Genomic DNA, 27,895 nt, shown 5'->3' with positions numbered 1-27,895 from the left:
TGGGGAGGAGGGCGGGCGGGCGAGGGTGGGCCCGCAGCGCGGCGATGGCAGGTCGGGGGACGCAGCGCTGCGGGGGGCCAGGTTTCGTCTGCGACGTGTCCGCCTCGGTGAGGGTCTTTCACCTGTGCCGCCGGAGAGCAGCGTGCTGAAACCTGTGAGCCGTCAGCTGGAGCTGCTGCTAAATCAGACCTAGTTTGAGGCCTGCTTTCCTCTAAGGCCAAGCTTAACGGTTTTCCTGCCCTGGGCTGTCGGCTGCAGCTCTCTGCCCTGCTTTTATTTGTCTCCGCTGAGCAAAAGGCGTGGAGCCAGCGCTGCGAGCGCCGAAATGAGCAGGACTCGGGAGACTGTTGGAGCGGCAGTGCTGGCAGGCAGGCTGTTGCTGTTTTGGGGAGCGGGGTGCATGGGTGGGAAAGGCTTGTGGGTTCTGCAGCTGAAAGTGGCGTTGACTTTCTGATCTTTAATGAGTCTGTGCCTAGGCTTGTTCTGTGCGGATTTATTAATACGGGTAAATTGCTGTGTGAACCAAGAATGGAAGGGATGTAAGCTCAGTTCGGTTTTAAAATTGGGCCACGGCGAGATCCTCCTTTTTTTGTCTTTAAATAACAACTTTATTAGTGGGCATGGTGGTGTTGGGTTGACGGTTGGACTCGATGATCTTAGAGGTCTCTTCCAACCTTAATGATTCTATGATTCTATGATTGATTCTATGATTTTCCTTGCCTGGCAACACTGTGGTCTTAATTGATCTTCTATCCCAGGGAAGCTGGTGGGCAGATTCTATGATGAAAATGGGGCACCGACAGAAGCCTTAAGGCAGGCTGAGGCTGCGATTGAGGAAGCTCTGAAGTTCCAAGCAGAAAGCGAGCAGAGGAAGCAGCGGTTTCCACCCTGCAACTCTGAATGGAGCTCTGCTAAGGGCAGCCGATTCTGGTGCTCCAGACAGAGGTAAACTCTGCCTTCCTGCCGTCCTGCTCGGACCCTTTGGAGCAGAGCGTTTCTGCTCTTTTTTTGGATGCCCCATTTTCTCTTCTAGCAGGAAGGGCATAGGAAGATGTCCCGGCTCCTGCAGCCTCCACATTCCATAGTCTGTAGGTGAGGTCTGCCGACTTCTCCGCAGAAGGGCATAGGTTGGACCTCATGTTGGTCCTGGCATGGCTGGAATACGCCGGGCATGGTCCCTTCCCCTGTCTGCATTCCTCAGGCTGTGCTTTCTGACGGAGGCAGAGCCAATCTGCAAGGAGCAGCGGTGCCGTTCGCCCGGCGCCAGGTTGAGCCCCTGCTGCTGCGGTGTGAATCGGAGTCACTAGATTTTCTCTGCCAGTACGGGAACCGCTGATAGCCTCCACCCAGTCTGGAGTTGCACAGAGGTGTAGGTTGGACTAGCAAAAATGTTCTCCAGCATGAGGTAGCGGAGGGGAGCTCTGCTCACTGACCTGGTGAGCAGGTAAAAGGGAAATAAAGTTTCATCCTCATCGCTGATACTTTTAGGAATTTTATTTCTGAGGCAAAAACTCTTCTGTCACACTGCAGTCAAAATCAGGTTTCAGAATTTGCCACATGTGCTCATGATCCTCCTGTTCTCGGGAAAACAGGACAGAAATCCCCCTAGGACCATCTGCTGCATTCGAACACGTTTTCTCACCTATCAGGAACGCAAGGATTAGCTGGTGGTTTTCAGACAGTTTCACAGCCTGTCTCACGGGCTACTGCCACAACAGTGTTTACTTAACCACATAAAAAGGAGGTTGAGCTTTGAATAGTCATTTCCTACTTGGCCTGTTTAGTTCTATTCCTCTCTCAGTTTAGGGACTGTTTTGTTTGAAGATGAAATCGTTTCGCAGACCACACTGCAAAATGCTTAGGCTTCATTTCTCTACACCAGTAGCACTGTGTACCTTGGGAGATCCGCTTCTATGCATGAATGAGCTTGGGTGCAGCCTTGGGGCTGGGTGTTGTGTGGCAGTCACTTGTGTAAGAGTTTACAGGCTTAAAAGATGCAGTAGTTAGGGGAACAGGCAGGATTTGGCCCATAAAGAGACACTATGAAGTAGCTGCGGAAGTACTTGAGACTTTTTTTTTTTTTCTTTTGCCCTAGTTCTTCAAAATCACTGTGTTCAGTCATGGCACGGAAGAAGGCACGTGGTTATCTGTGAGCACTTAGCTATCCCCAAAAAAGGCATTTTGCCATTAGACACACTGTGCCACGTAAGGCTATGATTCCTTTTCCAGCAATAGAAACGCGGGGAGCAGAAGTTGGTTGCTCCCAGAAGGGCGAGAGCATGTAGCAGCACTGATGAAACCGGCTTCAGGCCACAGGTTTCTGAAGCTCAGCCAGTAAAAAGGTATCAGAGAGCTGTAGGATGTTGGCTGTTGGGAGCAAAGTCTACCTCAGTGAGTGTATTGTTAGTTCTAACTCTCCCAGATTGTCTTGGTTTTTATCTAATGATTCTCAATTCGCTGGAAGCATTTTCACGGGTTTGAATTGTAATTTATTTTAATTTTCCATTCTTAGTGGGGGAGTGAACAGAGACTGGACTGGAGTCCCTCGGAAGCTGTACCGACCTGGTTCGAGGGGGAGTCACTGCGTGTGCGTCAGGACTACCGGTCCCCCATGGGGCCAGCCGGACTCCACTGAGCACAGCGACAGAGGCGATCTGGATAACCCTCACCTGGAGGAGTACGACGGCTGCCATCCGCTGGCCGAGCAGTGTGTCCTGAAGGTGTGACTCCGAGTGCTGGATTCGAGGCGAGCGTAGAGTCCTGCAGCGAAATGTTGCACTTTGGGTGGGCAGTGGCAGCTCCAGCTCCGTTCCCTTCCATCTGTCTGTGCGAAGGGGGCAATGACAATTTCATGTTATCTGTGACTCTTCTTTAACATGTGGAGATGGAGTTGAGAGAAGCAGGAAACGCTTTAGCCAAGTCAGTGGCTAAAAAATCAGTAATGGGATACTTTCTTTCCTAGTGCTTTATTCCTATGGTATTTTTACTTCTGGCAACAAACTGTAAGAGATAGAGCCTGAATTGTATTTAAAAACGGGATATCTTGTGCAGTCAGGAAAGAGGCGCTTGTGTGCATAGTGGCGTGTGCGATGTGTTTTAAGGCAGCGAGCACAAGAACTGCAGCACCGCTGACCTCCGTTTATGCACAGTCCTCCAGCGGCTTGAACTCTGCCTGCTGCATTGTAGCGCGAATGCTCCCGCCCTGTCACCTCATTTACTCTAGAGTTTAAAGGTAGCAGGGAGAAGCCTGAATTTCTCCTACAATTAAGGTATCTAGAAACTTGTGCAGTTTAGTTGTATACAAGCTTTATCAAATTCTTGGAGTACAGAAGGCAAAGGTCATAGCTGTATTTCCTCATTTAGTGTTTGTATTAGATACCGTGCAAAGAAGATACTGGCAGCCACCTGTGAGGATCGTTGTTTTAGATGAACCTCACCATCCTGCTCCTCCGATTCACTATTTTCAAACTACTCGGATCAGGAATTGGTAGTTTGAAATAGGCAATAACAAAAGCTATGTGGTAACATGACCATCCTGCCGTAATCTGCCTCCCGTTTCCATTCTGGTATACGACCTCCTCCCATCTGGTACGCGTCCATCAGACTATAACCTGAGGCTGGATGTATCCTCACAAGGCACAGCTCCCTTAAGGTCCGTACGTATTTTATCACAGCTGGCAAAATTCAGTAATGTGAGTGACTCCCAGAAGAGCGGAGGAAGTTATTACCATTTCTGCGTGGGGGCTGAAAAGGACAAGGGAATACCTGCCTAGGGCCTAGGTGCTGTAAACCCCAGGCTGCAGGGAAGCAGTTGCTGTTTTTTATGGTATCTACTGTTAGAATCAGCTTCTGGTGTAGCTGCAGCCCTGAGGGAGACAGCCAGATTACACACGGTCCAGCAGTGGCGCAGATCCCCGCTGAGCTGTGTTCAGTTCTTTTCCTTAAGGCAGCTGCCGCCTATTTATAAACAGCCGGGAGGCATTTATAAACTCATTAGTTCTGACCTACTACCACCTCTAAAGGAAGTCCCACAAATCTTAAGTAATTAGTTAATAACTAGTGAGGTTACGGGAGGCCCGGCAGCGTTGCTTCAAAGCAAGAGTAATTGCTTTGTTGCAGTGACAGTGGGACGGATTGCGGCACTTTTCACCTGCGATGTTTAGATGAGGATGGGAGCCATACAGCAATTTAAACGTGTACATGCTTATTGTAATAAATGTCTGGGGTTTTGTGTTTGGTTGGGTTTTTTTAACCTGGTTCTGTTGTGTTTCTTTTCCACCATAATCTTGAAGAGGAGTCCCCCAAGGCACGTTCAGGCAGATGTGCCAGCTCTACCGGTCATCAGTTGTGGTTGTATGTGTGGATGAGTGGCGGCAGAGCCGTCACACAGCGTTCGAGTCCCCAGTTGCGCTTTTAGAGCTGAAACTCAGCCATGGGCTTGTGTCATCTCTGGGATCGGAGTGGGCTACTCGCTTCACACAACAATCCTAACGAGAAAGCTGGGTAAAGTCTGCAGGAAAGAGCTGCAAAGCTGTGCTTCATTGGTTCCACAACTTAGTGGGCATTGTAAGTGTCAGCATGTCATTTGGTTTTGGACACGTCGTCTTTGACAAGAACTTGCATTTAGAGGTCAAACCATCCCCAAAAATGATTGGCAAGTGTCTTTAAAATAGCTCTAAAAGTTGCGGCAAATTCCAGATTATTAAATATCGTAAAAAGGATTTGTGAGGGCAAGTCAATGTCACAAGTTGGAGTCCTAGCAAAGATGCATCAGCTGTGTAACTTCTAAGCAAGTTTCATCTTGCTGTAATGCTTGAGCACTATGCAAATAGCGCTGAAATGCTGAGGGGATGGTTTTGATCTTAAGCGCTACACAAAAAAAATCAAATAAGCTGCTGCAGGAAGGCAAGATGGGATGGCGTTGCTCTAAGTTAAAGTTGGTCAAAAACTAATTCACAGCTTATTCCTCAGTTTAGTGTTTGGAAACACAAGGGGGGGAAGGTTTGCCTTGCACTAGGAATAAGTCATCTATTAAAGCAAACAAGGAGACTCCCTCACTGACCTGAAGTGCTCCAAGATTACCTCGTTTCTACTCCAATTCAAAAGCTCAGCTAGATTCTCCCATGGTAGAAAAGGGTGGGAACAGCAACAGTTACACAGGCGACAAATCGACATAGACAGTGCTCTAAAAAAGCTCACCATTCATCTGTACTTTAGTAAGTTTTATTAATAAAAGACTAATGCATCACAATGTCACCAAGATGTTTCAGTTGGTTTGCTATTGCACTGAAGCTTTCCTTTTCCTGAAATAAAGCTGCAGCAGTTATATGCCCTTCCGGGAGGCCAGGCTGCCCACCAGGGTGCAACCGGATGCACTAACAGTATGTTACTTTGCGTCAAACTCAGCTCATCCATTTAAATCTATCTGAGCTGATGGATTCACTCCGTGAACCAGCTCTGGCCTGCGGGAAGTTAGGGTTGTTTCCTAAGAGTGATTATAGGTAAGTCTAGTTTAAGGCATTCAAGATGACTATATGGTATAAACTAGAACACCAGACCTTGTCAGCCAAAAGAACAGCTGTGGCAGTCCCACAACATTAAAATGAATACCTGGAATAATTTCAGAACAAAGAATAAAGTTGTCATGCCCAGCTGAATGTTGTTATATCCCTAATTTTCCTCGTGGCTTGTAAAGGATAGCTCGCAGAAGGGCAGCTGTCTCTTTCTTAACAAGGTTTCCACCTCACAATGCATTATCTAGTTATGCATTTTATTACAAGTAGAATCATTACACAACAAAGTAATGCATATTGGAAAAATACATTTTTACAATGACTCCAGACAAACATTGCAGATAAAATGCCATTGTTCTAAGACTTCCTTTTCTATTTCACAGAGGGTATTAGAAGGTTCAGAGTTACTTTTGTCACTCATACAAGCTTTGATTTTTCTAGAGATGAGTTTGCTGCAGTACCCCACGCTGCTGGTTACAGGAAAAAGAGGACTCGCCTATTAACATTTGATCTACAAGAAAAAAAGATCCAGCCTTGGCCTCCCATATTGTTACATGTTAATTTATAAGCACTATGAGAGAAGTTGAACAAGCCGTTGATCTGCAGCACAGGAAGTCATTAAGGCATCTGTCAGCTTTTAGCCAGCAACCTGCTGCGCTCTGTTAGTACCTTCAACACTAACGTTCTCACTCCACTTAGTGGTGAGAAACAGTGACTACACCTTTTTCAGAGACACAAATTAAAACTTAAGCCAGACCACATTTTGTGCTTGTGTAAGAGTGCTGGATGACTGCAATCAAAAGGAATCCAGTCTAAGAACAAAAAGCTACAGTATGAACCACCACAGACTTCCCATGCAGCCCTGAAGTGCCTGAAGCCTGGTTTGACGGCATCACTTCCCAGGGACAGAAGTTAGTTTGTTTTCCATTTACCCTTTTCTTCAATGCTTGGCAGACTTGAGTCTCGAGTTAACAGATACCACTTACTTAAAGACAAGCAGGGGTAAGAGGGGTGGGGGGGTTCTGGTCACAACTGTAGTAAGCTACAAAAAGGAAGAGCAGTTGTTTATGGAGTTAGAAATGTGTTGACCACTACTACGTTACCAAGTGCCTCCATTCACATTTGTACCCTGCAGTGGAGCACTGCCAGCAGAACTCCCACAAAAATCTGAGAGGTCTGAGAGCTCGGACCAATACTAGGCAGAGTGCATAAAGGATTGAGCCCCACCAGTTGTTTGGTGGGGTCAATCTCTTTAGTTGAAGAACTAAAAGAGAACTAACTTGGGTTTTGGTTCAAGTTGTGAGCTTTTCCCCTTTAACTCTGGCAGAAAGCTATTTAGAGTTGGCTAGAAGGAAACGACCTCAAAGGCACTTTTTAATGAACACTTCAGGCTGTACATGAGTTTATCAATAACCTTAACTTTCCTTTCAGACTTCAGTGAGAAAGCAAGCTGGTATAGTATTGGCTGTAAAAAGCAAACGAGGAGCATTACGTATGGTTTCCCAGCTCTTTCCCAGAGTTTCAGGCAGTTATAATTAATATTCTACTTTTTAAAAGAGCAACTAGCCAGCCTTAAACTTGCCATTCAGTTCAGCTGAATTTTCACATGATCTACATTTTTCATCATTTAAAAGGTTGCTTATTCTGTTAGAACTGAGCTCCCTGTTCCCTTGCCCCTTCTATCAGAGAAGTCACTGAAAAAGCAGTGTTTAAATGCTTTAGCAATTACGTGTTGTGCAGTTTTCCAATTAAGTTGAAGGCTACAGGCCGCGGCCTTGGAAGAACACTCTTCTACCACTATCTTTCAGTATTCTGAGCACACGCTTACCAATCCACAGCACTGCAGCTCCAAACCAAGAAGGAAGTCAACACGTTATCATGGGATACACTATAGTCCAGACTTCTTTCACCAGATGTGCTTTCTCTCCATCATTGTTATCTTTCACTGCTAGAGACTTGCAACCAGTGATATTCTGAAACATCAGAAAACAATGGACTAGAAGTACAATGTTTTCCATCACCTATTTCACTCAAAAAACCCCCAAACTGTAGCTTGCAGTTAAATGCTTCAGACACCACGATTTTCCACCTCATTCACCTAGAATATTATGCCAGAGATGCACCATTTGAATTAGTAACTGTGTGACGGAGACCAGTTGTGTTACCCAGGGCATTCTGTCGGAACATGACAGCAGCAGACATTAAACAGTGAGGCAAATTTGTATTATCATCCATTATTCTTCTCTAGTGTTACAAGGGTGAGATTCCAGTTATAATAAATGCATATTGGAAGATCAAAGTGCAGATCAAGTGAGACTTGATGCGAAATTCATCGTGCAAATGTCAGCAATTACACCCTCTCCCATCCTTTTCTTGTACAAGTTTGAGAAAAACCTCAGGCAAGTCTCCCATAAAAGCAGCAGTCTGGTTTATCATCTCATCTTACTCTTTAAGACTGACAAGTCTCTATTCCAAACAGGGCGATGTGTCACCAACTCATCCATATTGTATACACTGGAGATAACAGTCATTAAATAAACGCACACCAATTCATGGAGTAGAGATGAGGAATGCTGAGTTGAATCTAAACTGGGTTCATTCTCTTGAGATGAAGACAGCCTTAACGTGGCACGTAGTTCTGCTTAAGTACACATTTTTTCTGACTGAAGCCTTTGCCCACCAAATCATAACCTTGTCTATCAGCAAAGTACTTTCCTGTTTGCCTAGACAATGTGGTGTTGGATTTTTACAGATTCAGCATGTTTAAGAGAGCACGACCAGCCTAGATTAAAATACTGCAGCTTAATCCAAATTCCTGGCACCGCACTGCCAGTTCAGTATCCTTCCTTCAAGGCCAGAGGCTTAATGTTAACAGGAAGCCTCCAAATACACTCCCGCTCACTAGCAATCCTGAAATGGACCCAAATTTAACGTCTAGAGGTGCAGCACATTCTACACTGGTGGGGTTACTGACTCTCCTGCAGCAGTTAACCAGGGTCTTTAAACCAAAGGAAAGTGCTACTCTCCCTCATGGGATTCATAATGCACTTCAGCATTTATTGCTGTATTGCGAGTTAGACTACTTAACCAGTTTTAGTGTTTCTCCATTTAGCATATGCTTAGGCCTTTCAGCACACTTATGTTCATTTATACAAGTTTCATGAATCGGAAGGACTAGCAACGTAAATATGAAAGTGCAACAAAGTAGACTTTGACAGCTCTAGCAGGTACAAGCAAGAGTATTTACTGGCTAAAACAGTCTTGCGCTTCTCTTGAACATGCTAAAGCTAATGAGACATTTACTGAGGAGGTATCAAGATGTGGATCTGCAATTCTGACTGCTTTGCATCAGATGCTGTAAAGCTTTCTGTTGTAAGGCCACAATTCTTGAGCTATGCTTAGAACTACCCCCATTTTTGAAGAGTTTCTTGAAATGAACAGCGGTTGCAACAGCTCAGTCTAGCTTCGCAAGAAGTCTTCTGTAGAGAAAGGGAACATTTATCTTTAAGACAAAGCAAAGAAAGATACCTGGTTACCCTGAAACTTAATGCCATCTCTACTAAGCAGCCTGAAAGCCACAGGACTTAATAGAGTTGCTCAGTGCAAAGCACCATGTCAAGGACAGACCTGTTTTATGTCAATTCAAACATCAGCCTAACAATTTTAGCTTCCATGCCCCACTGCAACTAGAAGAGGGTCTAAATTCTTTTGTCACTTGGTTTCAACGATCCACTCGAATTCCTAGCGAAGTCTATCACAGCCCAATACATTTACAGTCATACAAAATCATTTATACCAGAATATATCATAACAGGGTCCTTAATTAGTTCAGTCTATTGCAGAAGACATGTATAGGCCTCCTCTTCCCTATCCAGAGGGCTTGTAAGCAGAGCTGCTGTCAGGAGCACTGACTGGGAATCCCTTTACTTCCACAGCATACTAGGAGACTCCTCCCAGCGTCAGGACATCAAAGCAGATGTTGCAAACTCGAACTGGCTTGTTCAGGTCAAATTTTATGATAGGAATCTCCTTTGTTGAGCACTTATGGCAGAGCAGGCGTCCACAGTGTCGGCTGTTGATAGAAGAGGGGTGGGAGAAAAGTGAATTCACCCATAGTGAACACCAGGGTTTTACTATTTGATATTCTTTATCAGTGATAGTATCACTAAAAAGGTACAGTAGCAACTGAAATGCTACATTTTTCTTGTATCTTCTGATATCTCTCATTCAACAATAGAATACTAACGCCAAAAACACATGCTGCTTCTATACTAGTCAGTCACCTAGTACTACTTCAACTGATGCGTGTAGTTTCTCTGGAACACTGGGCTAAGAGAAAAACCTTAGCTTAACATCCATCTAACCCAGCATCTTTTGTAGAAGTTCAGACTAGTTAAGAGAAGGCAACTCATGTCTACACAAGAGCAACTCACGTCAGCATCTTCAGTCTTTTCCACATTACAAACAGCACCCCTAACCTAAGCTGGCAGTGGCTACCCAAATCTGTCACCTGTTTCAGAGCAAGTCAGCCCCATACTGAAAGCAGGCATCTAAACCCTCTGTTTCACTACTGGAACTTTGACATGATTTCTCATTTCCAACAAATCAGAATATTAAGTGCACAAACTGCTAAAGATCTAATTTTAGTCAGACCACAAGTTACTAATCTAGGACAGGGTGCAACGTTTCAGCTGGATTATTGGTTATACACCTACATTAACATGGAGGTTTCCTAAACCACCAAAAGGAACAAGCCTAGCTACATTTGGAAGAGGAATCCATTTCCTTGTAAGCACAGCAAGATGTGTCATATTACCAGTGATGCTTTCTTGTCGTGACTCCAAATTTGGCAGTGCATTCATAGCAGTTGGAGCCATCACACCAGGGAGGTTCTTTCGTCAGCATATCTGTTAGAGGCAAAAATGTAAAGGCAAAATGGGCTCAGACACCTCTTGAGTACACTGTAACGTTAAGGAGGCTTTTTCCAGTTTTAGGTTGCATTCAGTATAATTGATTTAACTACTCTTGCAGTAACAAACTCTTGTTTGTAGACAATCTATAGTTGCTTTCATCAACATCACATTATCCGCAGCAATTATACAGCAGAAGTTAAAAAGCAGTATCTAGGTTTTAAGCTACATTAGACTACGACACCAGCCAGGAGTCTCCATGTCTTCCAGAAAAAGTAGTATTTAAGTTTGACAGGTCTGCATTGTGCAACTTTTCAGCTGATCATGAGAAAAATTAGTATTTCTACCTCCCATTTAAAGTAGTAGAATATGCAGAAGTTCAGCCCCTCTGGAATTACTGTCATCTAAGTCAGATGTCCAGAGCTCCTTCCTCCACCAAAGTATCTCAGAAGCATAAGTAAAAACACTTTCCAACTGCAGCAAGTAGTACTTACCCAGCAGTCTAAAGAGAAGCTGTTTTGTAGCAACTTGGTAGTTGAAGATATTGACTCCTTGATTATTGTTAACTCCAAGACGAGCCCCAGCTCTCACTATTGCACGACACAAGTTAGCGTTTCCCTTCATGTAAGCCAACAGGAGCACTGAAAGATAAAAGCCAGACACTTCCCTGCTAACACAGTGGTAGGTCTTGTGTTACACTCAGTCCAGAGTAGGATCTTTAGTTCAAGTTTCCATGTAATGCTTCCATCTTGCCATATTTAACGTACTGCTGCCAATTATTCCAGCTTTAAAAGTGACATACCACTAAAACAACTTGAGTGACTTTCAAGTTTAATAGCTGTTCAGTCTCACCTACCTGTGTTTCCTTCAGCATCAGGTTTGTCTAGAGGGTATTCTGGCATACACTCCAAGAAGAGGTCACAGATGGCTGCTGCATTATCTTTCCCATATTGTCCCAAAATATGCATTGGTGACTGGCCCCTGGGAAAAGAGTTTGTTATCCTGATCAAGGTCTGCTTGCTACTACAGTTATACCTTGTTTTCAAGTTTGGTTCAGACTTAAACAATGCTGCACCTAAGTAACTCAGTACATCATACACAACTGCCTACTTTAACTTCCTTTTCTTGGTGTACATGATTTCTACACAATTTAAAGACAGCATGCTCTGCACGCTTCACTGTAAAATTAGTGTAGAAATACTATAATCCAAGCCAAATCTTTGTTTTTTTTAATCTAGTCATACCAGCACATATTTTAAAATAGATTGTCGTTCTTTTAGTCTGTTAAGACTATACTAATTACCTAATATTAAAGGCTTCTGCATCTACATTGCACTCTGTGAGGAGGACCCGGATATTGTTTAGACGGCCATGCATCACTGCCAGATGAAGAGCTGAAAAATAAAAGAGAAACTTCAAGAATCTGTACTGTCAGCAATAATTACAGACTGATAAAATTAAGCACTCCCCTTCCACTTCCTCCACCTTCCCTCTCCAAAACTCCTTCCACCAGCTTTGATTTTCTGGACTTTCATTCTTTTTCACGTTTGAAGAGTGAGCCCATTTAGCGGGCTATCTCTACCACTAGGAGATATCATTAACAGACCTACTGAAGTGTTTACATCTACTTGTAGAACTTCAGAAGTTTACCATTATTTCCATTTTCATCTACAGCTGCAAAGTCTACTCCATTCTCCAGAAGGACCGAACAAATTGTGGGCAAATCTTGCTGGGCTGCTAAGTGAAGAGCAGTCTGACGATGCTTAGTCAGTTCATTCACCTGGGCACCTGCAAGCAGCTGTCAAGATGCAAGAAGGAATATGTTCAAAGATGTTTTCAGGCCTATTAGCCAAGAGTTTATTTCTGTGAATGAAGCACACAAGACTCCACTGTACAGAGATACTTCTAGGCCTCCATCGTATATAAAATGCTATCATTACTGAGCTGCTGCAACTTGTGTTCATGTTCAAACCCGCAGAAAGTGCAAGGTAAGGTTCTGCCTTTAAAGCGAGCCACACTACCTAGTGATTGTTGCAGATCAAACATGCTCATACAAAGGCTACTGATGCAGCTCAGCTAACAGCACAAGCCAAGGGAAGGAACTTTATGCAAGTCTGAGTTCTGTTTCAGAAAAAGTGGTGTCACCTCCAGCCTACAGGCAATGTGCATTAAGGCAGAATGTGCATTTTTAATTAGAGGAAAAAAGACTCTCCAGTACATACCAGATTACGCACGATGATCTCTGAGCCAGCTTGTACAGCCAGGTGGAGAGGTGTTAGTTTGGAGGCATCCTGGACCCGAGAGTTTACATTAGCCTGTACACTTATCAGGAACAGCACGCTCTCAATGTCCGAGTTCTGAACAGCTACATGTAGGAAATTCCGACCTTTATTATCAACCTGTGGCAGAAAGGGCACGTGAAGTGAAATCCATTATTTCTGTAGAACAGCAAATTGTTACGTAGTAGGACACATTTTCACCAAGAGATACTTGCTCCTTCTACTCGAGGTGAACTGTAGAGCCTTGTTCCTTTCACTGCTTGGCATTAGAGACTTATTTGATAGATGTGACTATCAAATAAACTCAGCTGAAAGATTATCAGCTGCAACTGCTCCCTCTAGGCTGCTTCAGACTACTTTATAACCTTGTCATTTCTTGACCACACACTGGAGAGTATTATGACAGACAAAAGGTTAACAGCTGTTGTAGTAAGTACTGAGCAGCAGTTAATGATAAACTCAGTTAAATGAAACAAACTTCAGTCAATCTGGCGGTTAACGCCTGAGAAGGAAGCAACATGCAATCCTGCCACACTGATGCAAAGTGTATTCATTTTTTGGCTTAATACCAAGTGCATGTTGTTGTTCTTTGCCTTGAAGCTGATGTTAAAGCATATTTAGAACCGGCTGTATTTGTAACCACATTTTAGATATATTACAAGAGCTCACTAAACACTCAAATACTTTACTAGTAATTAAACTTACATAGGGTAGGAAGAAACTCCTGAACAGCTGCCTGAAGTGTCACACCAGAAGCCTGAAGATACAGTTGGAGGTTTTGTAGTTCAGCAGTGCAGCATAACATCTATTATTCAGTTATTTTAGGTCAGGGCTTCTATTTTGGATAGCTTTAGGAAAGCTAGGTAATAGATTATTTTCACACTAGTCCAGCACAAGACAAGAGTTAGAACTTTCTCCTTATATATACACATATGCCTGTTCCTCAATTTAGTACTGACGAAATGAGATAAGGTTTGACGAGACACTAACCCCTGATGTTCTTACTCACTTACAGCACGTACACACCTACAGTTTCCTAATAAATCCTGCTACAGAAAACTGGCACCTGGCAAATGTCATTGCATGTAAAGCCACAAAAGGATAAAGCAGAATTTGCTTGTGGAACACCTGTTACCACGGACTAGTGCAGTAAGACCACCAGCATGCTTTGAATACTCCCAGCTTACCTGTTCAGCAGCTCCTGGTTCCCTCTTCAAAATTGCTTCAGCCGCTTTGTTATTTTTATACGTCATAGCACATGCAAAGGGAGTCATTCCTTGCCTGTCACGTACATTTAGCTTAATATCTGGATGTGAAATCATAAGCTGAATGATAACACTATGTTGGTTGCTAATGGCAACATGGATTGGAGTTCTTCCTTCTGCATCCTAGAAGGAAACGAGGAAGTTTGTTATATGAAGATTCAGGAATACACAAATCCTTCCCTAACTCTGAAAAGCAGAGGAAGCTTATTAGTTTAGTTCTGTGACATACCCAGTTGCCTTCAGCTGGGACACCAAGCAGTTGCAGTGGGAGCTCAAATCCACAGTGTAAGTGAAGGAAATTGGTATTTGTTTCTCCAAATAGATTGACCTCAATCCTGTGCTACATAGCCATTTAAGTAGCTCAGAGTAACGTTTCCCACGTGGTCAGACATTTTGGGGACAGAGGTGAGCATTCAAGACCATAGCTAAGCATTCCAAGACAATGCTTTCAAACTAATATTAGTTTGAGGTATTTGATGTTAATACTTCATAGTATTAACAATTTGTAGAATTCAATTTTTATCTGAAAGAACGATGTACAGACTACACAACCTGAAGTATCATTTCCGTAGATTCAGCACTACAGATACTTCCCTTGCTTGACTCTCGGGCACTAGTGCTAAGTTTTCTGGAAGCTAAACACTTGAAAAGTTCCTTGATCGAGAACATAACAGCATCAGGCATGTTTGTTATGCAAACAGTATATTAGAGTCTAGCAAATTCAAATAAGGTGTTTAATCACTTGTCTCTATCAAGCAGCCGTTTACAGCCATGGCCGCTTTGAGACTATGTGTTCTGTCATTCACTTTGATGTCATTTTCAATAGCATCAGGACCTAGAAGTGCTATGCATTCATTTCTTTTGTTGCGATTTGTTACGCTTCTGTTTAAGGATTACTGTGTGATCAAAAATGAAGTGTAACTCATAGTTACAGCACCTCAGTTTACTCAGTAACAGAAGACACTTCCCAAACATACTAACAAAGTAGAGTATTCTGTAGTTTTACACTACAGCTGATCTAATGATTAACTGCAGCAGAATACAGCCCTGCTCCTGCCTTTAATTCACACGAGGGACAGAAGAGTTGAATTCCAATCATTACATCAGAAAACTAACACTGCAAGAAGTTTTCTGTATCGTTATTTTCCTTCAGTATAGCTTCCTGAATTAACCCAGCATATGAGCAGGTAAGCACTAGATCTGGTAACAAGGGACAGGAAAGAAAGTAGAACTGCAGCCAGTCATCACATTGGCTCAGCCATAATAGGAGGATGTTCTTTTTCCTATCAAGCAAAATACACAGCTGAGAGGGAAGTTTCTTTTCACCACATTAGAAGCAAAGAATCAACTTCAAGGAAACTGCGCACAATTTCTTTATGTACCTGAGCATTGACATTGGCACCAAACTCCAAAAGGCACTGGATCACCTCTTCTAGTCCCCAGCAGGCTGCCAAGTGTAAGGGTGTCTGTCCATCATGAGCTTCCTCTTCTCCTTCTCCATTCGGGCCTGGCTTTCTGGGACTATTCACATCACAACCACTAAAACAAACACAATACAGTCAATTTATTACATTTAATCCAGATTTAAACTGTTCCAAACAAGGGTCAGAAAAAAATTTGCAAGAGCTGATCCAGCAACTGCTGACACATTCTACATAAGCACAAGTTCCTGGTTTTAGTTTGATTCTTGTCATCAAGAACATGATGCCAATATAGATAACAGAATGTGTCTTTAAGATTAGTCAGACTTCCATCAGTGCCATCCACCCACCAGAAGTCTAATGAAGCCCATACCTGTTACTGGCTCAAAATAGCACTCAATTAATTTATGCCAGGAAAATATATACATGCACATTAGAAGGTTTGTATTTTAGAAGGGGGTCTGACCTGCGAATAAGAAAGCATGCTATTTGTTCACTGTTTTCATCAATAGCTCTATGAAGAAGAGTTTGTAAGCAGCCACTTGGTCCTGACCCCCAACAGGTTGCATCACAGCCATGCCTAACCTGGAAGGAGAAGCACAGTGAGGCAGTGAAGTTTTTTCTTTATGTCTCCAGCAGGCTCCTACTACTTTATATAGTCCTTGACCAATGCTTCTGAAACATTATCCCTTAGAGACAGAATTTGAGATGCCTCACCTATTCCTGTGACAGTCATCCAATTTCAAGAAGCTACTTTAATGTCTTCCAACTAATATTTTATTGGTCTACTATGTAACACTTAATTAGGTAGTGTTTACTAACAATTCAGATATTCACCCATATACTCTGACTAGACAGATCTTAAGCCAGTTTGGGTAACAGTTACCTCACTTTCAGCAATGACAAGCACCTAAAGCAGGTCAAGTAGCATCAGCAGACATTGCCTTTGAAGGTCTGGCCCATTTACTTGCTTTCCTATACATTCAGCTAAATAGATAGAAATACAGTTCCTGGAAAAAGCTAATATTTGTATTCTTTCACTACAGAACTACTTACTCGAGCAATGTGGCACTTAAATAAGACTTGTTCCACTCCACTTTATAAACTATTTACAAGGTTTATACATGAGTAGTTTCAGTGCTGACTCCATAAAGATTCTTATCCAATACCAGCACAAATGGTCAAGTACACTTACAACACGTATTTGTCAGCTCGTCAGCACAGCTTTTAAATAGTTGTCTCTAGCAGACAATAACTGGATATCAGAGACAAAGCTTTCGAGTAACTTCCTTATAAACGAGACTTACTTATGTCTCCTAAGAAGTCTCCTGCTGGATCACCTATGCCTGAAAGTAAATAGCCTTAAAAGTAAATGTAAGCCTTTAAAGGCCTTTTTGATGGAACCTTAAGATGCAATAAAAAACAGCACATACTCCAAAGCATACATATGGGCATTCAGTTTTATCCAGGAAGCCTATCATTACGCAAGTCTGGTATGCTACAGACTGATATTTTTAGTAGATCCTTACTCTTTCCAGAATCAGGAATCCAGATAGCATAGTCTATACTTTTATTACAGTGACTGCAAGATATGTGGCTATGCAGACTACAGTGTTTATAAAAAAGATTTCCCAAGAAAAAGGAAGTTCTGGTGAAGAAAAACCTCTAGAAGTTAGATAGTGGTATAGGACTACTCTGTTCTTTTCATGCATTGAGTTTGTTTTTGCTAATGAGCCCTTTGTTGCTAGCAAGATGCACAGAAGTAACACTAAATTAAGTCAACTGACAGTCTTACCAGAGTTGATGCGATATCTTCCAGGTTATTTTCTAAGGCAAGCCATAAAGGAGGATTTCCTTTCTCATCTGGCACAGACATGTCTGCTCCCCTGGTACAAATAGCATCAACCACAAGAGGGAGCTGGTTTTTTATAGCTAGCTGTAAGGCAGTCTCTCCATCCTGTGTTCTGTAATAGGTACAGTTTGAAGTGTGTTAATACTGCATTATAAAGTTAGGTCTCGTGTTACAGTAGTTTATTGGCAAAGCCAAGAATTATCTCCTCATGTGTGTATTTTTGCTGTGGTAAGACCATATCCCTACAGCCAAATAAGTGCACCATATTAGGTTTTCATCACAGCTACATAGTTTACTACACACCTTTCTTTCCCCCACACTTTAGTAGCAAGTGATTGATTTCTGAAGTTTGAAAAGCGTGTTAGTGTTCTTAGCTCAGAGGCACTGTCATTTCCTTAAGTGCAGCCATTATTTGAACAGAGTTCCTTCAGAGCAAGCCCACTGCCACAGAAGCGAACAGCTTTGTCTGCACTGTGGTAACAACTTCAAGCAACAGTCAGAAATACCAACTGTTAAAAAACTGAAGTTAGAACAGCAGTATTGGGGAGTTCGTACCCATGACATTCATTACAGTGTAGCTCACCAAATTTCAAAGACAGCCTGTCAGTCATGTAAGCAGATAAATGTTTTGTTTGGTCTGATATCAACTTGTCTAGAAGATACTCAGGAGGCAAGCTCTATCGGAATCTTGTTGCTGGAGCTACATCTAATTAGTTTGGATGGCAAGCTGCATCTAATTAAGAAAACATGCAGGTCCAACAAGCTGGCACACAAATGAGACTACAGAAGTTCAGTACCATGTCTCTAGGACTTGTGAGTCTGTTACAGAGGATCCTGTTCTACCTGAAATTAAGAGGCACCTCCCTCTGCAGCCTCAAGAGGAGGTACTGACCAATGGAGCTATATGTAGGTCCAAGTTCACATATGTAATCCCTCAGCCATAACCAGTGCCATAAAAAGTACCAAACGCATAAGTATGCGCAAATCATGATCTGAAACCAACTTCAAGCCGTTATATACAGACAGTCATCACTACCCACTCCTAAATACATATCCAGTTGAGCACTGTATTAGCTAAGATCTTACCTGACATTTATATCTGCCTGATGTTCCAGCAAAAAGAGTGCACTCTTACTGTCTTGTCTCTGTATTGCCATATGTAGCAGAGTCTGTCCATCTGACATTGTGTCATTGATGGATGCCCCAGATCCAAGCAGCTGAGCTGCTATTGTGTGCATGCCTGAAGAGTTAAAGCTCATTAGTATTCTACCTTCAGTTTTATAAAATAGACACATTGAAGATTAATAAACAAAGCTTCAAGCTTTCAATTTTCAGTAATTCAGTAAGCAATGCACTGAATCAATGCTAGAGCCTATTAAAATCTACATACATGAGCTAAACCAACTCATGACTCTACCCAGCTTGAATATTCATTTACAGACTTACTGAATATTGATTACTGAGTCCTTTTGGTTTTGCTTAAATACACAAGATATGGTCTGGTATACAGCAGAGCTTTCTCATTAGTTCTGCCAACCTAAATGTAGTAGAGTCCTCCTTAACCATACCTAGCCTAATCCTTCGTATCACTTCAGACTTTTGTCCAAACATATTAGCTTTGGTATTACATTCATAAGCTATTCCTTTGAATATTACTGTATTAGGTGTTCAGCTTAGTTCCTCCTCCTTTATCTCAGAAGTAGATTAAGGGCAATGGTAGGGAGAAAGCTACATTTTCATTGGAAAGGAAAATGAAAAGCCTGGGCAATAAAGGTATTTGTTACATATGGATGACATCTAGCACTCCTGTACAGAGGAGCATCACTAAGCATTCTGCCTCATCTCTTAAGTCCAGAGTATGAGTAGTCATCCCCCATACAGCTGCCGTTTCCAGCTCAGTAGGACCATACTTAAACTGATTCAGTAGTAACCACGCCACCTCTTTCTTTTCATGATGTCCTGATACTGTTGAAAAGTCACTTGGCTGCAGACAAAAATACCTAGTTTTCCCCAAACCATTCCCCCTCCACATTTCAGACAAGAAAGCATCTTCTGAATCAGTATTTCAAGATCCATTCCCCTTAATAGCTACTTAAAGTAGCTCACCTTCCCTTTGTAAAGGTCAGCATTGCTGTATTACCCAGCATCTAGAACAGAGTTAACCATGAACAGACAATATGGTGATCTGATACGAAAACTACCAGGGAGCTCACAGTGGAACACTTCCACAGAACTGCAAATACAGTTGTGGACAAGAGGCTCCAGGCTACCTGCTAGTGAACAAGGGCAGCTGTAGGGCTAGAAATCTATCAGTAAGTCAGATGTGAACATTCAGTATTAGAAGCTGAAGAATCATCTAAAGCTGTCCTTGACAGCTTCTCGCTAGCAGCACAAGCCAAGACATGAACACACACCTGCTGTTTTGTCTTAAAAATCTTATCCACATCATATAACTTCTGTATCTTTGTAAATTCTCATCTTGTTTTGAAGGCACGTACCTGTCCAAAGAGCCAATCCCAGCACAGTCTGGTCTCTTGAGTCCTTTAGACTAAAGTCAGGAATAATTTGCAAGTTGTTGGTAGCATGAAGAGCATTAGCTAGGGGGAAAAAAAAAAGCATAAGGAATTAGAGCATTCTTGTACTTGACCTGCAGCTGCACACTGAAAGCTGCAGGAGTAGCAATGTCACATTTTGAAGTAGCCTGTTACTTTAGCAGTCAGTTTGAAAGATCTGAGCAAGATACCGTCTGTTTCCCAGATGTGATACTGCTTAGGATTCAGGTAGCATTGCCACTACTGCCTAATCTTAATATTACACTAAAAAAACTATTCAACTTTCTAGCTAAGAGGCTTAACCTGCCCCCTTTCTACCTCCATTTCCAATGGAGTGGCGTACACAAAGTTCTGAGAATGAAGAGTGGAGGCCGTACTGCAAGATGGTGGCAGCATCCTTCCTTCCCAGCTCCCTGGGATGGAGGATATTCTCCCCAATTCACCTACTCTCTCTAAATCCCACTTACAGTAGGAGACAAAATAGGCCTTGCTTCAGCTGTCAAACTCCCTTCCTGCTGCTAGAAAGGAGAAGCTGAACTAGTAGCATTTAATAAACTGTCATCTGCTAGTATTTCAGTACTCAAGTCTCAACTCCACTACAATACGAGCATTACTCTGTACAAAATCCTCTTACTGAAAGAGTTGAGGGAGGCAGAAGCCTCACCACAGAAAGATGCCTTTATCCATATTTGATTCCAGCATTTACCTGAACCAAATGCTTTGACAGGGAGAGAAAAGGGATCTCAGTTGTACAGCTAGAATACAACCTGGGGCTAAGCGTTCAAGTCCATTATCTACAGTGGAGAATTTAGAAAGATTTATGGGCAAATTAATCTTCTAGTCTTAACAAGCAGACGATTTGAATTTAAGACTATGTTTAGCCAGTCATCTTAATTGCTCTACTTAAACAGTGTTCACAGGAAGGCATGCTTTATTAGTAGTTTGTCAAAACACAGTTTAGATGCCATCTTGACACGCCGATCCACTACAGCATCAATACAGTCTGAACCAGAAAAAACCTACCTTTTTGTTCCAGGATGACTGACACCACATCTGGGTGATTGTAAGCAATAGCCATGTGAAGGGGAGTTTGCAGATAAACATTCTCTGCTGTTGGAGGAGATGCATCCTTCTGAGCAAGCACTGCTTCTGCCGTCTGGATGTTTGGATTGGCTCCTTGTTGCAGAAGTTCTGCTGTCAGGTTTGCTAGGCCATGCCTACAGGCTGTATGCAGTGGTGTTTCTCCCTTTAATAAACAGCGTACTAGGTTAACAGCTTGAGACATGAAACCCAGAAGAGAAGTAGCTTTTAAACTACTATGCCTACAAGAATTGGTGTGAAGAGCTCAAATCCTAGTAGTTGAAGCTCCTTAGGACTTTCAAACTACATGAGTTAGCCTATATTAAGGACTTTATTACAACAGGCACTGAGGGAAGTGTTAAAAGCATGTTGACAAGTGGTGATGCTGCAAGAACAGTGCCATGAGAATGCAACAGTTGTCTGATGACTACTAAATATCTGAAAACATGCAAAAGGCTCAGCAGGTGTTCCAACTTGCTTTAGGCTATGGTTAGCAATGAGAGATCAGGGAAACTTTCAGACTACAGTCTGTAGGTTTCTGCTTTTACCCATTTGTTTTGGTGGTTGACTTTTGCTCCATGAGTTGCTAGGAAGAGAGAAGCTGCCTCATTTCCTGCACCAGCTGCCCTCTGAAGCAAGCAGTTTCCTAAAGAAAAACCACGAACACTGTTAGAGTGCTATTCCAACCACACTTTGATACTAACAAGTGTGCTAGCACCTTCTCCACTACCTTACAACATAAAAATCTGAAGCCAATGAGGAAAATCCTACCTATTAGTAGTCCCTTTGCAATGCTGGACTGTCATACGCACTACCATTTAGCAATTACACATTTTGAAACTGTATAGAGGATGTTAGGACCTGGCAAGGAGTCCAGATTTTCTGTCACTTCCTGCAAGTCAAGCTCAGCTTGGGACCTGTCAGTGTTCCGGCTCTGGGTAAAGCTACTGCCACCTACCATTCATTATGCAGAAAATGCTGTTGAAACCTCATTCAGCTCCTCAGAGTGAAGTTAGCATTAAGCAATTAACTTACAAGCCTTCCACCTACACAGAAATACAAACCTCTGTTTTACCTGTTACTGTGTCTGGAGCATCCGTATTGCTGCCTCGTTGGATCAGCCTTGCTGCAAAACTGTTCTCATCAAATGAGGTTCCATTTACAACAGGCGCATCCTCAAAAGGGTTTACAGACTGATCAGATGATACAGTGATATACTGAACTGCAAGCCACAGAGCTGTGCTTCCTTCATGATCCTTCAGCTCCAAGTCTAGTCTAAAAATAAGAGTTAATGTTCCCCAATTTATACCTTAAAAAGTGGCTCCCCAATGCAGCTTAAGTTTCAAGTGTCTGAACAGCTGTACTAGTTTATCTAATACCTCACTGACAACTTTTGCTTGCCAGGAAGCCTACTGTAGCTCCAGTTACTTCAGAGAATTTATGAATACCCTGAAACAAGCAATACACCTTTTAGTGACTACTAGATTTAAGCTCATTGCTCCTAGGAGAACCATGGCCCTCGTAGATTTGGGCTCCCACTAAACATAACAAAGAGGCAAATCCTCTTGTATTTGAGTAAATTGTATACAAGAACTGCAAATTCAACTACAAAGAAACTGAGTCAAATCAAGTATTCTGCTTCATCACCCTAAGTCACCTGTATTAGCTTTAAGCAGCACCCAGGTTGAACTCAAGAACATATTCAGAGATTTTTAAGAGTCTTATTACTCCTTTTAGCTCCACTACAAATGAAGTTATTGCTACTTTATTTCACCTAGCCCTCTTTGGAAAACACTGAGATGCAGTTTGCTTCCTCTTTACAGTAGGACAAAAACTTACTTGGCTTCTGGCATTGTTCTGGCATCTTAAGTTATGCAAAGCCTTACACTTTTGCATCCCAAGCCTATTGCTAGCCTTATAATAAGGCAAAAAGGCATAGAAGAGTTGTTAAACCAGTTTTCAAACATTTGCTGTACAAGGTAACCTCAGTGTATTTTACATTTAAATGAGACTTACTGTTTGCACTGGAGGAGCTGACTGAATACAGCTTCATTCCTGACCACAATTGACACATGTAATGGGGTCCTGCAATAGGAGCAAAGTACAGTTACATTAGTAGTAAGTGAGACACTTAAGATTTTGTCCATGGTCACCCACATGCCCCTACAGATTTATGTGGTTAACTTTTGCCTCTGCTTTCAGAAGAAGGGTACAAGCAGATCTTGAAAGAAAGAGCAATCCACCCTTTTAGTGGACATTATTCCAATTAATTTAGTAGTAAGCAACTCTTTACACTAATGTAAGAGCTAACCTTCAAGGAAAAAGCAGAAGAGCTTGACCTATCAGAATTGAGTAGCTGATATGCTCCAAATCTTCTATATCATTTTATGTACTTGTTTGCCAGCCCAACCTATCCTGTAAAACAGTTTACAGGCCCTACATTTCAGATAAACACACTGCAGATACTGGCTCTTTGAGGTAACTTCAGTTTCATTGTGTCCTGGTTTCAGCTGGGATAGAGTTAATTTCCTTCCTAGTAGCTGGTACAGTGCTGTGTTTTGGATTTAACATGAGAATAATGAGATAACACACCGATGTTTTAGTTGTTGCCAAGTAGTGCTTACATTAGTCAAGGACTTTTCAGCTTCCCATGCTCTGCCAGCGAGAAGGTGCACAAGAAGCTGGGAGGCGGCACAGCCAGGACAGCTGACCCAAACTGGCCAAAGGGATATTCCATACCATGGGACGTCATGCTCAGTACATAAACTGGGGGGAGTTGGCCAGGGGGGCCGCTGCTCGGGGCCTGGCTGGGCATCGGTCAGTGGGTGGTGAGCAATTGCATCGTGCATCACTTGCTTTGTGTATTCTTTTATTATTATTATGACTATTTTATTTCATTTCAATTATTAAATTGTTCTTATCTCAACCCACAAGTTTTCTCACTTTTACTCTTCCAATTCTCTCCCCCATCCCACTAGGGCAGCGGGAGTGAGCGAGCAAGTGGCTGTGTGGTGCTCAGTTGCCAGCTGAAGTTGAATCACGACACACTGACAGCTTCAAAGAGAAGTACCTTTCAGGAATACTATTTGTCATCTTAGTTTGCTTGCTTTACTCTTCAGTGATTCAATAAAGGCAAATCCATTGTGTGCCATGTGTTCCAACGCAATCAACTCACCTCAGCTTTCTATAGCTGGGCTTAGTCATGACAGGGTACCATTCAGCCTGCACAGCTTTCCACTTCGAGTGCTGCCCACAGGTCTCAAACTGGATTAATGAATTCACCTTTCCTGCTTCCAGTATCACCTGTACTTTGCTGACAGACCTGAGCAGGTTCTTAGTGGGCTGCATCTAATCACTACAGTACTATCTGTTAAACTAGTAACAGACTTTACTTCACCCAGTATTTACCTTCCTTTGTTGTCTTGCATATTTGGATTGGCTCCTGCCTGTAAGAGGGACTCTGCTATCTGTGCCATCTCTGCCATGACATCTGGCAAATGCTTCTTGGGGCTGTATGATGCCACAAGGTGCAGAGGAGTCTCCTGGTCTCCCAGTGTAGCAGCATTCACACGGGCACCATTTTTAATGAGAAAGTTTGCAGCAAATTTATCTCCTTTTGTGAAACAAAATAAGGTTATTTATGGATACACTGGAACCGTACATACAAGTCCAGAAAATGGATACACGTGATTTCCCTCTGTACCATACAACCATTCCAATACAAGTGTCTGCTCTTAGAATGCCTTAGCAAATAGATAACTTCAAGAACACCTCACTGCAAAGTCAGGATTAATATATTTCGTAACAACCCCTTCGAAAAAATGTTTTGCCCAGAGGTTACATGTGACTCAAGTTCACACACTAGTTTACTTGTTACGATGATAGTAAGTTTGCTAGTTCCTGTATCAAGATGAATCCATAGCTGCTTTAATGCACAATTAGACAAATTGTGAGACTAAACATACAAGTAGTTTTTGAACAAAAGGTACTGTTCCAGGGCATGAGTCAAAAGTGTGTGGCTGAAGTCAGTCATCATCTGTTCAGTCTTGCTACATAAACAAGCAATAACAGAGCCTTTGCTCTTGAAAGTTTATGCCCCATTATATATAGGGTAAGGGCTTCAACAGTTAGGACCCACCATGCACGGCACTCCTAAGAACTCCCTCCTGAGAGCTTCTCAGAAGTCAGAACTTAGGCCCACTTCACTACATGAAACCTTGCACTTGAAACACCAAGATGCAGAGAATGGCTTTAGGATAACACTAATTCCCCTTACTCCAAAGACTACTTTGAATAGACATATTCACAAGTTGCTTGTCCTGAATGCAAGACTGGAGAACAAAGACGACTGTTCGCCTGTATAAGCAATATGGATTGCTGTATTATCTCTGCCAGCAAAAACCAAAATCCCATTTTCCAATTTCCATATCTGACATCCCCGCCCCCCAATGATCATAAGAAATAAGAATCATGTGGCAAGTTCAGACAATTTGCTTTAGCTCCATTTCCAGAACACGTGATTGTTAACAGTGATTAATTCACTGAAGCTTTGGTTACTGAAAAGCAAGCATTCATTCTCAGAGCTTAGACTGAAAGTGGACATTAGAACTAGAGGACAAATGCTAGTATTAAGTATGAAGAGCAGCCTGCTGCAATCTGTCTAGTGCTTTATAGGGCTGCAGCCATCACAACACTGACCTATGCCTATAAGGTCTCCTACTCCTGCTGCTGAAGTTTCATTCACAGGATCAGACACCAGCATTACCCTGTTTAGATACGTAGGAGATTAAAGGAAGAAGTCGGGAGCTGTATTTTGAGCTCACAAAACTTAAGCTACTTTTAAGAGGCCAAAAGAACTTGCTGTTAAAAGTAAACTTGTGCTTTTAATTTGTAGCACTACAATACCCGTGAGGTCCAGTCACAGGTAAGGTTCCTGTTGTGCTTGGCTTTCTGCAACAGACAGAGCTGCCAAAGATATCATTGCAGGCAACTAGTAGCACGAGGCACTCACTACAGATTTTTACCAGACTTTGGCCATAGGCCAAGATGCTGCTGCTCCAAAGTCTTCAGAGTACTGTGGCCAAGGCAACCAGGTCCTATTGTGCTCCAGTTCTTATAAGATGCATTTTCCACTCTAATGTGGAGAACAGCTCAAGATAATAATGTAGTTGTACTCAGACTCCACTCTGATAACTATGCTACTATTCACCGGAGCTTTGAAGATATTCAGACTGGCATAGAAGCACCTCCACCTGCTCCTCATCTTCTTCCAGTCAGTTTTTCATCCCCTAAAACTGCTGTCCAGTAGCAAGGACCCTTGCTGTTAACCATAATGACAAAGAAGCGTATGCTGCATTCAACCCAGGTCTAGAAAAAGGCTTCACCTTTATTTGTCACTAGGTTGTCATGCTTGATTCAACTATTTGTCAGAAAGACATTGTGTTGTCAAATTAGAATATTCTCAGTATCTCCCTACATATCTTCCTTTAGCAGACAATACTCTACTATATTGCTTCTGGATGTCATGTAGTATAAGTTTAATTCACCAGCCAGCAGGCTAGCTTTCAGATCCCAAATAACAGTTTGTTTGGTTTTAAGTTTAAAAAAATAAACAGGAAGAAGTTCATCCTTGACTACAATTTTTTAACTGAAGTGTCAACTACGAAGTGACACAGGAATAAACTTTGGAATATGTATTCCACACTGGGAAAAACTGGAAGTTAACAAGGCTTCATATCCTATTTACTTACCTCTTTGGATGGCTTTATGTAATAGACTCCAGCCTCTCTTGTCTGCCCTATCCACATCAGCCTTGTAGTTGACCAGTGTAGTTGCAATACTCTCCAATCTTTGGGCGAGGGCTAGATCCAAAGCAAGATCTCCATTTTGATCCAATTCATTGAGCTTCCCAGGAAGCTACAACACAAATTCAGTCAACTGACATTAGTTAAGAGTTATGCTCACCAGCCCAACATAATATTTTAACAGCCCACTCAAACTACCATAATGTTAGACCTTCAGCTCTAGTGCAAAATGCTAGTGTTGCATTTAGGTAAGTGCATCTTACACAGGAAAACAATCAGAAGACTAGCATCACCACATGCGAGTCTACCCAGAGGGCAGTTCAATGGGAAAACAGGAGTTCTGCTTGCAAGCCTTGTTTAACTCACAGGAAGCAAGACTGGTACACTCTTAAAAGATGCTGCCTATGTAGGCATATTCAACCTAGTACTAGGAAGATTTATTCAATTACTCCTTTAAGATACCTCAAATCCCAGTTGGATTAGCACCTACGGGTGCTAAGTACTGCTACAGGCCCAGCTTCCAATTAGGATTTGAGGCATCTTAAAGGACTAATTGAATAATTCTTGATAATTAATACTTGAATAATTCTTCCTTCCCCCTGGTTGGGAGACAACCTCGTTGCTAGTTGTTTAGAGTATTCATCCAAACAGAACTAATACCTGTTACTTCAAACATTCAATAGAAGAGGAAAAGCATTTGTTCAAAGAAATGATGCTTACTGAACTGCCACGAAGCAGGAAAGTTGACTATTACACAACTCAGCTTTAAATATCAGGTATTGGGTTTTATTAGATACAATTTGTTGCATGCAAGATGTTTTACAAGTGTTATGAATCACTTCTAAATTATGTCTTTATGCAGCCTTTACTGCAAGACCTCCAATACATACACAGAAGTAGCTATGGCAACGATAAACATGCAAATAAGAATTAGTGACAAAAATCAGTAACAAGGTTCGGACTAGTTGTTAGAAACTAGTTATTTGAAACACCAAATTCTAGAAGACAGATCAAGTCAGTCTCACTATACCTGTGAATCCATTTCAATAAGATACAAGAAGACTACATCTTCTCTCTCAACTTTAATAGCCTTATGCAAAGGATATTCTGTCTTTGACTTGAACATTTTATACAATAACTGAGCACTCATGCTACTGAAGTCTTCTTTACGCAAATCATCCTAGAAGCAATTAAAAAAAAAGAAGACGGTAAGCAATAC

The 27,895-nt window shown here is 42.2% G+C and overlaps 2 protein-coding genes across 2 annotated transcripts in view; one reads left to right on the top strand and one right to left on the bottom strand.

The window, feature by feature from the left end:
• The first annotated feature begins 44 nt into the window (after window positions 1-44).
• On the top strand, window positions 45-5,257 carry LOC103912908 (neuferricin). Its single transcript, XM_009319318.1, has 5 exons — window positions 45-107; window positions 217-346; window positions 759-945; window positions 2,513-2,720; window positions 4,293-5,257. The coding sequence occupies exons 1-5, from the start codon at window positions 45-47 to the stop codon at window positions 4,365-4,367; spliced, it is 663 nt and encodes a 220-aa protein (XP_009317593.1). The 3' UTR covers window positions 4,368-5,257.
• A 1,635-nt stretch (window positions 5,258-6,892) lies between these two features.
• ANKFY1 (ankyrin repeat and FYVE domain containing 1) overlaps window positions 6,893-27,895 on the bottom strand; it is a 29,293-nt gene continuing 8,290 nt past the window's right edge. The window contains exons 6-25 of the mRNA XM_009319317.1: window positions 27,707-27,856; window positions 26,623-26,788; window positions 24,281-24,485; window positions 22,889-22,957; window positions 21,948-22,147; window positions 21,421-21,518; window positions 20,816-21,038; window positions 19,739-19,837; window positions 18,327-18,480; window positions 17,184-17,352; window positions 15,855-15,973; window positions 15,350-15,506; window positions 13,890-14,090; window positions 12,646-12,822; window positions 12,074-12,221; window positions 11,727-11,817; window positions 11,280-11,404; window positions 10,918-11,064; window positions 10,330-10,420; window positions 6,893-9,585 (exon numbers count right to left, since the gene is read on the bottom strand). Of these exons, the coding sequence (XP_009317592.1) occupies window positions 9,453-9,585; window positions 10,330-10,420; window positions 10,918-11,064; window positions 11,280-11,404; window positions 11,727-11,817; window positions 12,074-12,221; window positions 12,646-12,822; window positions 13,890-14,090; window positions 15,350-15,506; window positions 15,855-15,973; window positions 17,184-17,352; window positions 18,327-18,480; window positions 19,739-19,837; window positions 20,816-21,038; window positions 21,421-21,518; window positions 21,948-22,147; window positions 22,889-22,957; window positions 24,281-24,485; window positions 26,623-26,788; window positions 27,707-27,856 (2,922 nt within the window). The 3' untranslated portion in view covers window positions 6,893-9,452. The remainder of the gene's footprint in view (window positions 9,586-10,329; window positions 10,421-10,917; window positions 11,065-11,279; window positions 11,405-11,726; window positions 11,818-12,073; window positions 12,222-12,645; window positions 12,823-13,889; window positions 14,091-15,349; window positions 15,507-15,854; window positions 15,974-17,183; window positions 17,353-18,326; window positions 18,481-19,738; window positions 19,838-20,815; window positions 21,039-21,420; window positions 21,519-21,947; window positions 22,148-22,888; window positions 22,958-24,280; window positions 24,486-26,622; window positions 26,789-27,706; window positions 27,857-27,895) is intronic.

This window comes from Pygoscelis adeliae, unplaced genomic scaffold (assembly GCF_000699105.1).
Source record: "Pygoscelis adeliae isolate BGI_AS28 unplaced genomic scaffold, ASM69910v1 Scaffold282, whole genome shotgun sequence".
In the NCBI taxonomy this organism is placed as follows: domain Eukaryota; kingdom Metazoa; phylum Chordata; class Aves; order Sphenisciformes; family Spheniscidae; genus Pygoscelis; species Pygoscelis adeliae.
Note: the sequence above shows the minus strand (reverse complement) of the source record. Positions and strands in the feature narration are given on the sequence as shown.